The sequence below is a fragment of the Mobula birostris genome, chromosome 3 (genome assembly GCF_030028105.1).
Source record: "Mobula birostris isolate sMobBir1 chromosome 3, sMobBir1.hap1, whole genome shotgun sequence".
Lineage (NCBI taxonomy): Eukaryota > Metazoa > Chordata > Chondrichthyes > Myliobatiformes > Myliobatidae > Mobula > Mobula birostris.
This window is the reverse complement of record NC_092372.1, coordinates 29,675,136-29,688,929: the sequence shown is the minus strand read 5'-3', so window position 1 is coordinate 29,688,929 and position 13,794 is coordinate 29,675,136. Positions and strand designations below refer to the sequence as shown.

The following is a 13,794-nucleotide window of genomic DNA, read 5'->3' as shown; positions in this document are numbered from 1 at the left end:
GTCATCAGAAAATTTGAAAATTGCACAACATTAATCAGGAAGTACTACTGAATCAATGTCTCAGTATCAACCGTGGAGAAATCCCTCTAGCTCAAAAAAATGGCCAGCATATCTTTGGATAATATTGACTTTACATGGATTACATTAAGGCTTATGAGCAAGAACAAAGTACTTCTAAACGATGAGACGCAAGAGATCCTTTATAAAGTTCACATACATAAATTATCTAATTCATTGGCAGATAAAGAAATCAAAATCATAACTGAATATGACCCTTAATCAGGCTAGAACTTACTTTTCAGTTGTTAATGCTATTGTAAAGATCTTGTTTAGATTAAATCTGAAGTAGCAACAGCAGCTCTGGGCAATACACCACAGGTATAGAGTTATGAGCCTGAAGGATATGGATGTAAAACTTAGCAACAAGGCACATGCACTACAAGAGTTAAATTGGCTAATGTATAAAGGAACGTTTGCATAGAGATGTATTCTCTGGAATTCAGAAGAGCAAGGAACAATCTAGTTAAATATTTCATGGTAATGGCAACAAACAAAAATACATAGAGAAACTATTTCCTCTGAAACTATTGAGGGTGCATCTTCCTGAAAAACATACCTCCACTAATTTACTCCGCGGCCTGGGAACAGGAGGCTGGACGTCTTTGTGAAATTTATCTACAGCCGCAAAGCGAGGTCGAGGGAGTGGCTTCTTTTTTCTCGGAAGTGGAACAGGTGGTGTAACTGGTCCTGCACAGTAGGGATTTTGATTAACATATTAATTTTATTTTTTACATGCAACTGATGATTTTTTAATGCTTATATATTCTGCTGCAGAGATCAAATTTCAACTGATTCACATGTGTATGCTGCTAATATATTGGCCGATTACCAGCACTTCCCAGGCTACTGATGTTAATCTAATTGGTTTCTGCTGTCTCAGTGAAGCCGGCAGCACAATTTCGCTCACTACTTTTCACCTCCTGTTAATTTTTCTGAATTTCCAAAAGGTTTAAACTCTCCAGAGTGGCACTAGCAAGCCCTATTACAAGGATGTTGTTCCTGGTCCTGCACAAGTCCATCTACCAAATAAGTGGTCCAGCGGCTCAGTAATGTAACACATCTCTCCAGCCAAGTACTAATTTGCTCTATTTTCCTTATTCTGTTTGCTACGAGGTGGGACTGGGAGTAAAACAGAGGATGTTATCCTTAAAGTTCTGCTTTAGAACTCTTTTCCTTACTCCCTAAACTTTGCCTACAGCACTATACAGTCTCAGCCTGAGCACACCCCCTCAGCATCAGCAGCTCCACAGTGGAGAGAGTGGAAAGCATCAAGTTCCTTGGGGTGCAGATCTCGGACAATCTCACCTGGTCCAGGAACACCACTGGGATTGTGAAACGGGCCCAGCAGAGACTGCACTTTCTGAGGAAGCTTAAACAAGCATCACTCCCCACTAACATCTTAACTACGTTCTACAGAGGCGTAGTTGAGAGTGTGCTGACCTTTTGCATCACAACCTGGTACTCCAGCTGCAGTGCTATGGACAAAAAAGCCTTGCAGAGGGTGGTTAGGGGAGCAGAGAAGGTTATTGGGGTCTCCCTACCTTCTGTCCAAGACCTCTTTCAGAGTCGATGCCTCCAGAAGACACGGTACATCACTAAAGACCCCTCACACCCTCTCCATGAACTGTTTGTTCTTCTGCCGTCAGGCAAACGTTACAGGAGCATCGTAACTAAAACCACAAGGCTACTAAACAGCTTCCTCCCACAGGCAGTCAGACTGCTAAATAGCTGCTCCACCCGACTCTGCTTTGGACACTTTTAACTTGCACTGGACACTTATAACTGATTTTATCTGACATGTGGCTGTTGTGTTTTACTATTTATTGTTATATTTATTATTTAGTGTTGCGTTTGTTATGTTATGATTGCACTGCTCCTGAGAAACACTGTCTCATTCTGCCCTGTAGAGTTGATGTATGGTTAGAATGACAATAAACTTTTTTGAATCTTGAATCTTAAATATGGCTTTTTGCAACCTAAGTCATTAGTACAGATATGGACCACGACCTCTGGTTTTTGTTCCTCCCCCCTCAGTTTAACCTGCAGCCATTCATTGACAGCATTGACAATGGCAACATACCATTGTGGAGTCATACTTTCAGCCACAGGCACACTCGACTGCTTCCCCAACTACCGGTCCCTTTTCTCCATTACCCGCTCGCTCTTCTTCTTCCCCTCCAACACAACTGAGCGGTTGTGCTGCCACACTTCTGGCTCTGACTGCGCATCCCCAAGGAGCCATTGCCACTAATGGCATCAACAACAATGGGAGTAACCTGTAAGTCAGCAATAACTCCCTGCTCCTCACGGACTATTTGGCAATTACTTATTCCCTTTGTCTGAACACTCGATTAAAAATTAGCTTTATTTGTCACATGTACATTGGAACATACAGGGAAATGCGCAGTTTTGCATCAAATCATATCAGCGAAGATTGTGCTGGGCAGCTTGCAAGCATTTTCATGCTGCCGACGCCAACAAAGCATGCCCGGAACTCACCATGCAGTACTGCGCAAAAGTCTTAGCTACATATATATCTCTAGGGTGCCTCAGAATTTTGCATAGTACTGTGTCTACTAAATATTTACCAATATTAACAAAAACTTATGACTCACAGATATTGCCGTTTCAAGGCAAATAAAGAGCAGATGAGGATGGATGTCTTTCCACCATGTGCTTCAAGTCAAATCAAAATTAACCCACACAGGAAATGATATAGAAACAGCTTGTGTAAAAGTCTTAGGCACCTAGCTATGTATATGTGCCTAAGACTTTTGCACACTTCAGTACATCTTTGGAATGTGGGAGGAAAGCAAAGCACCCAGAGGAAACCAACGCAGTCACGGGGACACAGCTGTGGGAACTGAATCACGATCTGGCGCTGTAATAGCATTAGACTAACTTTTATGCCACCTATCAGCCTCAACGCACTATTCATAATGTTCTCCATTCTAAGTACTTAAACTTCATTGATAGTGTTGTATTAATATTAAATATCTCTGTAGCTCTCACAAAATCTACCTTCATTTTTCCACTCCATTTCCTGCCTTTTTCTTTCCATTTCCTGCTCCAATTCAATCTGGCGTCTTTCTTCCATTTGCCTTTCCAGTTCCAGACGACGCTGGTGTTGTAGTTCGAGCAACAAAGCCTTATATTTGCTTTGACAGTGGTATCTTTTATAGCCTGAAGAATAATTAGCAAAATAAATTGGGCCAAATCAATTTCACAGTTCCGCAATCAATGATATTATTAACTTAAAAGAAAAACTAAACATAAAAGATAAATCTATTATAAATGAGAGTATGATCAGCACAATTATGCTTACTTATTTAGGCTCTACTTAAACCTTCCATCCATCTTATATTTTGGAGAAGAGTCAAAGGCCTTCTGCTCTTTATCAGTAGCTTTGAACATGGTAATGAAAATTTTCAGGGAGCTTGTTTGCTACTTCTCATTTATCTTTAAGTAAATCATTTAATCAAAGAATTAGAATCACCAGTCACAGCATCCAGCGAGGCTTTGTGGCAGCATTGTCTAATAAATGTATGAAGTCAAAAATGTATGAAAAACATTAAAATCTTGATGAAAACAGCAGATAAGACAGCTAGTATATTTTCTCAAGAAAATGTTAGCTGCTACTGACTTGCTGTACATTGAGGTAATGGACCTCCATCTAAGCCTATTGATATGAATGTCAGGCTACAGGTCAACCTTCACTAATCTGACTACCTGTAATCCGGTTCCTTCGATAATCCAGCACTGATTTCAAATTTTCCACGCAACTGTAATTTCAAATTTCCCGGGCCACCGTACCAATCTGCTGCGCATTGTTTTGGTTGTGCTAGATCTGCTCACGTGTTGGCGCTCTCTTGTAAGCGCAGACAGGCGATTCCTGCTTGTTTTCCTGCATTTATTAATATCATTGGCTCTCTTTTAGCCCTAGTTATGGCCCCAGTAGGTAAAGGAAATGCACCTCGTGCTGTGAAGCAAAAACACCGCACATTATCCATTAAAGATAAGGTTGAATGCTTGAAAAACTGGACGGTGGTGATTGGTGAAAAGCTTCTGCGAGTGTTACAACATTGGCTCTTCCACAGTGTACGATATAAAGAAACAGAAAGACAAACTGCTACATTTGTTTTGCTGATAGTGCCTCAAAGAAACAGATGTGCGTAAGAAAAACAATGAAAGACGGAAGAAGTTCGGAACTAGATAAAGTGCTGATAACGTGGTTTAATCTTCGTGTAAGTGAAGGTGTTGAACTGTCTGTAGATATGGTGAAGGAACAAGCAAAAGTGTTTCATGAAGAACTAGGACTAGGTTATGAGTGTGACTATAGTGAAGGCTGGCTTCATCGGTTCAAGCAGTGTCATGGCTTACAGTTTTGTGCAGTGTGTGGTGAAAAACATTCAGCAGACAAGGAAGCAGCAGCAGAGTTTGTGGACGAGTTCGCCAAGTTAGTCTCTGATGAAAAATTAAGCCCCGAGCAGGTGTACAATGCTGATGAGACTGTTCTGTATTGGAGATGAACACCAGGAAGAACACTAACAGCAGCAGATGCAGAATTGCCAACAGGGTATGAGGCATCGAGAGATCGTGTGACTTTGCTAGGCTGCTCTAATGCTGCAGGAACCCACAGATGCAAGTTACCGGTCACTGGCAAAAGTTGTTGATGATCCTGACAATCCCACACTTGCAGACATGTAACTTTGCCCGAAGGTATAGTAAACGCCTCACTTTAGAAGTGGAAGTGCTCAACTTTTCTGTATAAGTTAATTCCCGTACATTTACCTGTACCCTTTATTTTATCTGTGCCTGTACAGTATATTACTTTATTAAAATTTCACTTGCTACTCATTTAATATTTCTGTTTCATTATTATCTAACTTGTACTGATTTACATGATAATTTAAAGGTATGATGAGGCAGTTAGCTATTGCTCAATGTGATCCTTCTGTAATTCGGCATTTTCCCTAATCCGGCACTCCTCAGGTCCCAGTCATGCCGGATTAGTGAAGGTCGACCTGTATTGACGAAGCAACAGTTTACTTGCAACATGCATCCAAGCTAGGTTAGTGTATGGTTAAGGATTAAATCAGCCATGATAGAATGGTGGAGCAGACTTGATGTGCTGAATGGCCTAATTCTGTTCCTATGTCTTATGGTCTAAGGAGGGGTTCAGGGAGCGATAACTTGAGGAGGCATTATGGGACTGTTGGTCGCATTAGCCCCAAAGCACCACAGGTCTTTTAGCTGGCAATAAATATGGTACCATCAAAGAAATCCTCCTGAATAGATGCAAGCATTCTACAGATAAGGTACTATACCTGTGGTACTGTGGTAATGGAGGAGGTGGATTCTGGGCAGAGTTAAAGGCCGATTTGCTATTCTGGAATGACGTTGCATTCCTGGGCTTCCCCTATTCAGACTGAACAGTAAGTATTCTATCATACTTCCAACTTCACCCTTATCAATGGTCACAAGGCATGGAGGTATCGGGGAGTGAACCACTTGTCATCGGGCATCCTTGATATCAGTAAAGCTAGTTTCGTTCAACAGTATTGTTGGAGACTATTGATGACAATGCCACTGAACCTTGGGAAATAGTAAGGCTCTGCTTGCTTCGGATGGTTATTACTTGTTGCTTATGCAACACTTGCCTGTTACTTGTCAACCATTATACAGAGAAATGGTAGGAGAAAGCAAAATTTAACAATTCATGAAACAGAGTTTGAAAGATATTTGAGGTTTGTATTAGAGTGAAAATAAGTTACCTTCAAGGCAACTAAACTAGATCTACTGTTTTCATCATTTTAGGCTGCTATTTATTAATTCAGCTTGTTTAACCAAGTTAAAGTATTACTAAAAACTTCAACAACGGTAAATTCTCCCACTTAAACGAAAATTGAACGCTCTTCACTTACTTTTTTGGATAATCAATGCAGCTTTTTCAAGTTTTTCGATGCACTTTGCGAGTTGATCCTGATGCCAGTACTTAAAGAACAGGCGTGATTTTCTGCACAAGAAGGTGGGGGATACAGCTGAAACTTGAAGAAATCAGTAATACAACACTTAAGGCTGACTTATACTTGTGTGTACTAGCTTACGCCGTAGCCTGGTGTGTCTGCGTCGCTCTGCAATTCACCGTCAAGACACTAGTTGGTGGTGGGGTTTCTATGCCACTGTGTTGAGTTTCTTCGTGTTGAAACTCAACACGAAGAAATTCAAACTTCAAACAATGACGACTGAAACTGAAGGAGGGTGAATTTTCTGTGCTTGTCCAGCCACTGAGAGACTTGGACGAGGAAATGCATTTCAAGTATTTTCAGATGTCGGCAGGTACATTTGATGATTTGGTTCATTGTCTCCAACCATTTATTTCGCACAGTACACTCAGGGACTGGCAATCACTATTCGAGTTATGGAAAGCTTTGCAGCTAGAGTTCCTTCCCTGCCCTTCGGTCGCCCAATGGGAAGCTATTGCAGCATAGGAGGAAATGTAATGCTACCAAGCCGACCAGTCATGGTTGTTGAGGTCTGTGTCGCCGCGACGTGTAGTTACATTTTGGGAGAGGTGCGCATTAGGCTACAGCATAGGGTTCACGTAGAGTACAGTGTAGGGTATGCGGCTACGCCGTACCTACGGCGTACATTTGACATACAAGTATAAATCAGCCTTAACTGGGTTCAAAAGCATCTTGAGGCAGATATGGAGTGCAGAATTTGTTGACATTACCAGAATAAATTGGCGTACAAGAATGATACTTGGTTCATACACCCACATGTTTCAATAATGTTAATAAATCTTGATCTTGCAATAAGAAGCAACAGGGAATAGAATTTCTATCAGCAGAATTGAATGAGTTAATTTAAGTTGCAATCAAGAACCCAGATATATGAAACAGAAACCCAGTCTGCCTCAAACCTGACCATAAATTGTTTTAACCTATGGTCAAGTATAAATCTGTTTAAGATGGCACTGGTGAAGCACAGCAATGACTTACTGGCAGTAAAAATAACTTTTACTTTATTAAATCAAACTTTTTCTTGAAAATTATCACTGTAATCAATAGTTTGTAACTTCCCTATCAGAGTCGAGCATTTGAACTGCATGTGAACTGAAGTCTCGAAGGTGGCATGGTATATACAGCTGAATCGAGGTGGCCGGTCGTGGGCCAGAAAGCAGAGAAGGAACTCCTGTTTGGCTGTATAAGCAGATTGTAGGAGATTCGAAGCAGCAGAACCAAGGAGAGGCAGAGTTGAGGCAGCAGACCCTGGGCCCAAGAGCAAGGATAAGCCGAGATTTGACCGATTTAAACACCAGGCCGAATTGGGAAAGTCAGGTTTGGGCCAAATCGAGGTGTTCGGTCCCGGGTCCAAGAGCGTATTGAAGCGGCAGGGTCTGGGTACGAGAGTGAGGAACAACCAAGGTTTGGCCGATTTAAACACTGGGCCAGATTGAAGAAGTCTAGGTGTTGGGGCTGGAGGCGAGAGATGGGCCAGTGTTCAGCTTGCTGCTCTCTGTGAGGTTCACTTGTCCCTGCACTGAACTGAGGCTGTGGCCTGAAACTAATGGGCTTCTGGATCGGCTTCAGTGATGTTGGGCTTGGCGGCTGTGGTCTCACTTTCATGAACTTCAGTTCTGAACGCCATTTGTTTACTTTTATTGTTTGCATGATTCGTTTTTTTCCTGCACAATGGGCGTTTGACAGTCTTCTCTTTTTTTAAAAAATCGGTTCTATTGGTTTCTTAGCTTTGTGGCTGCCTGTAAGGAGATGAATCTCAAACTTGTATATAGTATACATACTTGGATAATGAATGCACTTTGAACTTTAGATGAAAGAAGAATTACGGGGTATGTGGGAGGTAGTGTTAGATTGATCTTGGTGTAGGTTAAAAGCTCAGCATAGCTTTGTGGGTCAAGGGGATTGTACTGTGCTGTACTGTTCTATGTCTATGCAATCGATGCAGGGCAAGAGATTGGTGCTAGGTTTATTATCTAAATAATTAGTGACACTTTATCCCACCTTTAACAGTGTTTTTTTTTAAGTATAGGCTGTTGGATCTCGCTGGAATCTGAGATGACAGCACTGAAAGGAGACAAGAAGACCAGAGGCTATAGGACACAATTTCCATGATAGTCATTGGTGCAGGAGAAATCACCACCCACCCTAAACAATTACGTTCCAAACCCTACCCTCAATTAACACCATAAGCATATGAGATTCTGCTGATGCTGGAAATCCAGGGCAACACCCACAAGTTGCAGGAGGAACTCAGCAGGTCAGGCAGCATCTCTATGGAGATGAATAAAGAGTCGACGTTTCGGGCCAAGGCCCTCCATCAGGACTGGAAAGGAAGAAGCCAGAATAAGAAGGTGGGGGGAGGAGAAGGAGTAGGTGGAAGGTGATAGGTGAAGTCCTGTGAGGAAGAAGATAGATGGGTTAAGGGATGAAGAAGGAGGAATCTGATAGGAAGAAGAGTGGACCTTGAGGGAAAGGGAAGGAGGAGGGGCATTAGAGGGAGATGATAGGCAGGTGAGGAGAAGAGAACGGGGTAAGAGGGGAGCCAGAATGGGGAATGGAAAAGCTGAGAAAAAGAAGAGGGGAGAAATTACTGGAAGTTTGAGAAATTGACGTTCATGCCTTCAGACTGGAGGCTACCCAGACAGAATATCAGGTGTTGCTCTTTCCCTTCCCTTCACCTTCTTATTCCATCTTCTTCCCTCTTTCTTTCCAGTCTTGGTGAAGGGTCTCAGCCCAAAATGTTGACTTTATTTCTCTCCCTAATTGCTGCCTGACCTGCTGAGTTCCTCCAGCATTTTCAGTGTGTTACTCAAGACTACAGAGAGTGTGCAGGGGAGATTTACAAGGATGTTGCCTGGATTGGAGCATGTCTTATGAGAATAGGTTGAGTGAACGTGGCCTTTTCTCCTTGGAGCAAGGGAGGATGAGAGGTGACATGATAGAGATATAAAAGATGATGAGAGGCATTGATCATGTGGATAGCCAGAGGCCTTTTCCCAGAGCTAAAATGGCTAACACGAGGGGGCATAGTTTTAGGGTGCTTGGAAGTAGGTACAAGGGGGGATGTCAGAAGCAAGTTTTTCCACACAGAGAGTGGTGGGTGTGTGGAATGCACTGCCAGTGAAGGTGGTAGAGGAGGATACAATAGGGTCTTTTAAGAGACTCTTCAATAGGTACATGGAGCTTAGGAAAATAAAGGGCTATGCGGTCGGGAAATTCTTGGCAGTTTCTAGAGTAGGTTACATGGTCGGCACAACATTGTGGGCTGAAGGGCCTGTAATGAGCTGTAGACTTCTACGCTTCTAATACAGACCATATCCCTGTCCCCAACTTCATCAGCTCCCCGGTAATCAACTGCAATAGAATTACTCCGTATATACCATTTAATCCTGAACAGGTGATCTGACTTAATCTCTAACAAAAGAGATCACATGTTGAGGTATATCTCAAGTCCTTATTGCTTTCAATCTAGCACAGACGTGAATACTATTTTACACATTTACAGCTTGACAGGAAGACACTTTTATGCAGGTGCACTGAGAGTGGGAAGCTTTACGATGACAATTGAGACACATTCTGCAGTTCCTGTGTGTTCACAATGCCCAACTGCTAACCGTCCACCCCATCCCTTCTACCACATCCTCCTTGCCTCAGAGTTAACTTTATACTTTATTAATGCCTTTGAATTTGAGATTTCAAAGAAAGAATGAGAACACCAAACAGTGACTTAAATGTTCATATGAAAGCCTTATGCTTAAATATTGGGAAACCAAGTGCATGAGGAAGCGTAAATTATCCAGCAGAGCTTAGCTGCGATCATGTCAATGGAGAGTTACAGATGGATCACTGAATACAGGCATGGAGATATTTACAGCAGGGAGACGGCAAAGACAGGTCAAGGGTCAAGAACTGATTTGTAAATAAAAACATTGCAGATAGGCTGAAATATTTTAAACAAAACCCATGAATGCAGAACACTGTAATCCTTAGAGCAGGAAATGCTGCAGTTGGTGACATAGCATCTGACAAAACAGAGGCTTCAGTCAGAACATTTTATAAACAAGCCAGATTAAAGACCCCATTTCAAATGCCAACAGCTTTCAGATCATAGCTGATCTGTCCATTATTTTTTGTAGATCAGTATATCATATATCTGAAGAAAATGTAACATGTAATATCCACATGTGGTAACGAATCACCAAGTAAAGAATCCAAATATCCATTTTATTTTTTTCTGTGCTTTCTATACTTCAGCAATGCCGTCTTTGGGCTATGACTTACCCAAATTTCCAGTCCTTCAGGTCAGTAGTTTGAAGAATAGTTAGGCAACTACAAAGCAGAGAGAAAAATGCAATATTACCACTTAGAATAGACACATTATATAAAAGGACATTTCTCTGAAGATTAGATAAAGTCAGAATATGTTGGAAACACCCATGTCAGGCAGTATCTGTGGGAAGAGAAGCAGAATTAGTATTTCTGGTTTTTCAACTTTAAATGTTAACTATTTTTTTTCCCTTACGGGTACTGACTGACCTGCTGAGTGTTTCCAACATCTGTTTTTATTTCAAAATTTAATCATCTGCAGCGTTTTGATTTTCATTGGGTACTTGAATTCACTTTTAACCAACTAAACACTAAGCTGTCTTACACACTGCACTTTCCTACACCCATTGAATGTAACAATTAGCCTGTCTGAATAAGGAAGAAATACCAGGAGATCTTGCATCTTAATTACGTATGCATGTACAAATACCGCACATAGATGATTGTAGCATTTCCTTAAAGCAATACTGATGTAACTTCATAAAATATGCATTTATTTCCACAATAAGCTGGGAACTTGCTAACTCAGAGGAGGGACAACAATCACATGAGCCTAGATGATAACTTAACAAAGACTTAAACTATGCAAGGATTTACAATAGAAGATTGTATCATAAATGATATTTTACTCTTTTAACTTCCTTGTTGACTTCACAGTTGTCAATTCCTGTGCTATGTTTGCACAAGCATAGTATTTTCATGAAGCCTGCAGGAAGCATTAACCATCTTTGGCAGATGCAACATAGATATTTTTCTCCTGAGATCAAGGAGATGTAAATGCTGTTTATTCTTCCTTAGTTAACTCTAGTACGTTCACTGCCACTTTATTCAGTTAACTGATATCAGGCAAACAAATTTGGCTTTCTGCAGTACACACACTGCTGCTTCACATTATCTTTATCAAAAGGCCGCTGTAGGAGATTTCTTACAAACAAGTTGGACCTACGCATGTCTTTCAATTCTTCCTGCAAGTAGAGTCCTGATTTGAAATGAAGTGTGGACAGGTGGCAAGCTGATTCTAAATGACTTTATTGTTTCATCTTTGGAGGGTCCTCAGTATTGATGTGACAGCAATAGAATGGGGAAAAAATTCTGAGGGAATGCATTCAGCATATTTTTATCCTCTTAACTTAACAAATGACAGGGTTGCAAACTTAGTTAACGCAGCAGACTGCATAAAAATACCAATGCTATAAATCTTAGTCATGTAAGTGAAAATTAACAGAAGGCAAAGGAAATCTGATAGTTACAGTTGTTCAGCAATAATGTTTCAAAAATTTTCAGCTGCAGCAGCTCACACTCTCACCACTGTCTGTATTTATTAGCAATTATTAATACTTAATTGATTAGTCAGGGCGGCAAGAATTACAGGACAGTGGCAGGAGAATGTGGTTGAGAGGGATAATAAATTAGCCATGATAAAAATGTCAGAGTGGTCTTGAGCCGAATGGCCTAATACTGCTCCTGTATCATATGGTCTTATTAACTCACAGAATGCTTACAGCAATGTGCATAAATATGAGCATGTGTATACACACTCATCAATGCATGGACTGTACCTGCACACAACTGCACATGCATATGCACGCACGTACTTGCACAAACATTCACATATATGGATTCAACCAGTTTGAGCAGAATTTTGTTGGTTAATTCAGCACCATCCAACTGAAAATTTCCTGTTTGATAAGTTACACAACTGAAGTCTAATTATGCTAAATCTCAAATTAATCAGATTTATAACCAAAATGACCGACTGATACTTGATCATGTGGGGATTAATCAAACTTTCTGTGATTTTTATTCTTCCTTATATCAATCAGAGTCTCCTCGAGATTCTAAATATATGAATGATTTTTTAGATAATCTAGATTTCCCTGAGATTTCACAGGATATGTCTTCTATGTTAGATACTCCCATTACCACGGATGAGATTAAGAATGTTATTTTCTCTATGAATTTGGGGAAAGCTCCTGGCCCTGATGGGTTTACCGTAGAATTTTATAAATGTTTCGCACCTTCATTAATCCCTTGGCTCTGTAGGGTTTTTGAGGCTTCATTAAAACTTGGTAAACTTCCTGAATCTTTCAATAGAGCGTCAATCTCTCTAATATTAAAGAAGGATAAAGATCCTGCTCAATGTGCATCTTATAGACCAATACCTTTATTAAATGTTGATTCTAAAGTTTTTTCTAAGTTATTAGCAAATAGATTAGAAAAAGTACTTCCTTTTATTATTTCGGAAGACCAAACGGGTTTTATTAAAGGTCGTCACTCTTTTTATAACATTCGCACACTGTTAAATATTGTTTATACCCCCTCACAAAATGTTCCTGAGTGTGTTATCACTTTAGATGCTGAGAAAGCTTTTGATAGAGTAGAATGGCCTTATTTATTTAAGGTGCTTGAAATGTTTAATTTTAGCTCGAAATTTATATCCTGGATTAAATTGTTATATCATTCTCCTGTGGCCTCGGTCCGTACTAACTCTCTAAACTCACCTTTTTTCCCTCTTTTTTGAGGTACTCGACAAGGGTGTCCTCTTAGTCCTTTATTATTTGATATTGCATTAGAACCTCTCGCAATTGCCATTCGAGAATCTCCAAATATTACTGGGATAACTCGGGGCTTAAAGTCCCATAAAATATCACTCTATGCTGATGACTTACTTTTATATATTTCTAATCCCCAAAAATCCATCCCTGCTGTTTTAGAGCTATTAGCACAATTTGGTCTTTTTTCAGGTTATAAATTAAATCTTAGTAAGAGTGAACTTTTCCCGATTAATAAACAACTTCCCTTATATCATAACTTTCCATTTAAATTGATTAATAATTATTTTTCATATCTTGGGATTAAAATTACTTGTAAATACAAAGATTTATTTAAGATTAACTTTTTACCCTTAATTGACCATATTATTCAACTTTCATCTAAATGGTTTCCTTTATATTTAACTTTGATTGGTCGTATTAATGCAGTTAAGATGTTTTTTTTGCCAAAATTTTTATATATATTTCAGGTATTACCAATTTTTGTTCCAAAATCTTTTTTTGATAAAGTTGACTCCAAAATTTCTTCATTTATTTGGCAAAATAAAAACCCGAGACTGGGTAAAATACATTTACAGAAAGCTAAGAGAGATGGAGGCTTAGCATTACGTAACTTTAGATTTTATTATTGGGCAATTAATATTCGACATATGAAATTTTGGTTACTTGACTAGGATATACTATCCATTCCGAAATGGGTAGCATTGGAATTACAATCTGTTCAGGGCTATACACTTGGCTCTATTTTAGGTTCCTCTCTTCCTTTTGATTTGAAACGCCTTTAACAGGTGTCTAACCCGATAGTTAAATATACCTTACGTATTTGGTTT

The 13,794-nt window shown here is 40.0% G+C and overlaps 1 protein-coding gene across 2 annotated transcripts in view; it reads right to left on the bottom strand.

Moving 5' to 3' along the window:
* The window catches only part of LOC140194951 (myosin-IIIa), a 176,153-nt gene that overhangs the window by 27,573 nt on the left and 134,786 nt on the right, over nucleotides 1-13,794 (bottom strand). For both annotated transcript variants that reach the window (XM_072252403.1, XM_072252404.1), the window contains exons 21-24: nucleotides 10,368-10,415; nucleotides 5,985-6,076; nucleotides 3,082-3,243; nucleotides 617-747 (exon numbers count right to left, since the gene is read on the bottom strand). In XM_072252403.1, coding sequence (XP_072108504.1) covers nucleotides 617-747; nucleotides 3,082-3,243; nucleotides 5,985-6,076; nucleotides 10,368-10,415 — 433 coding nt within the window. The remainder of the gene's footprint in view (nucleotides 1-616; nucleotides 748-3,081; nucleotides 3,244-5,984; nucleotides 6,077-10,367; nucleotides 10,416-13,794) is intronic.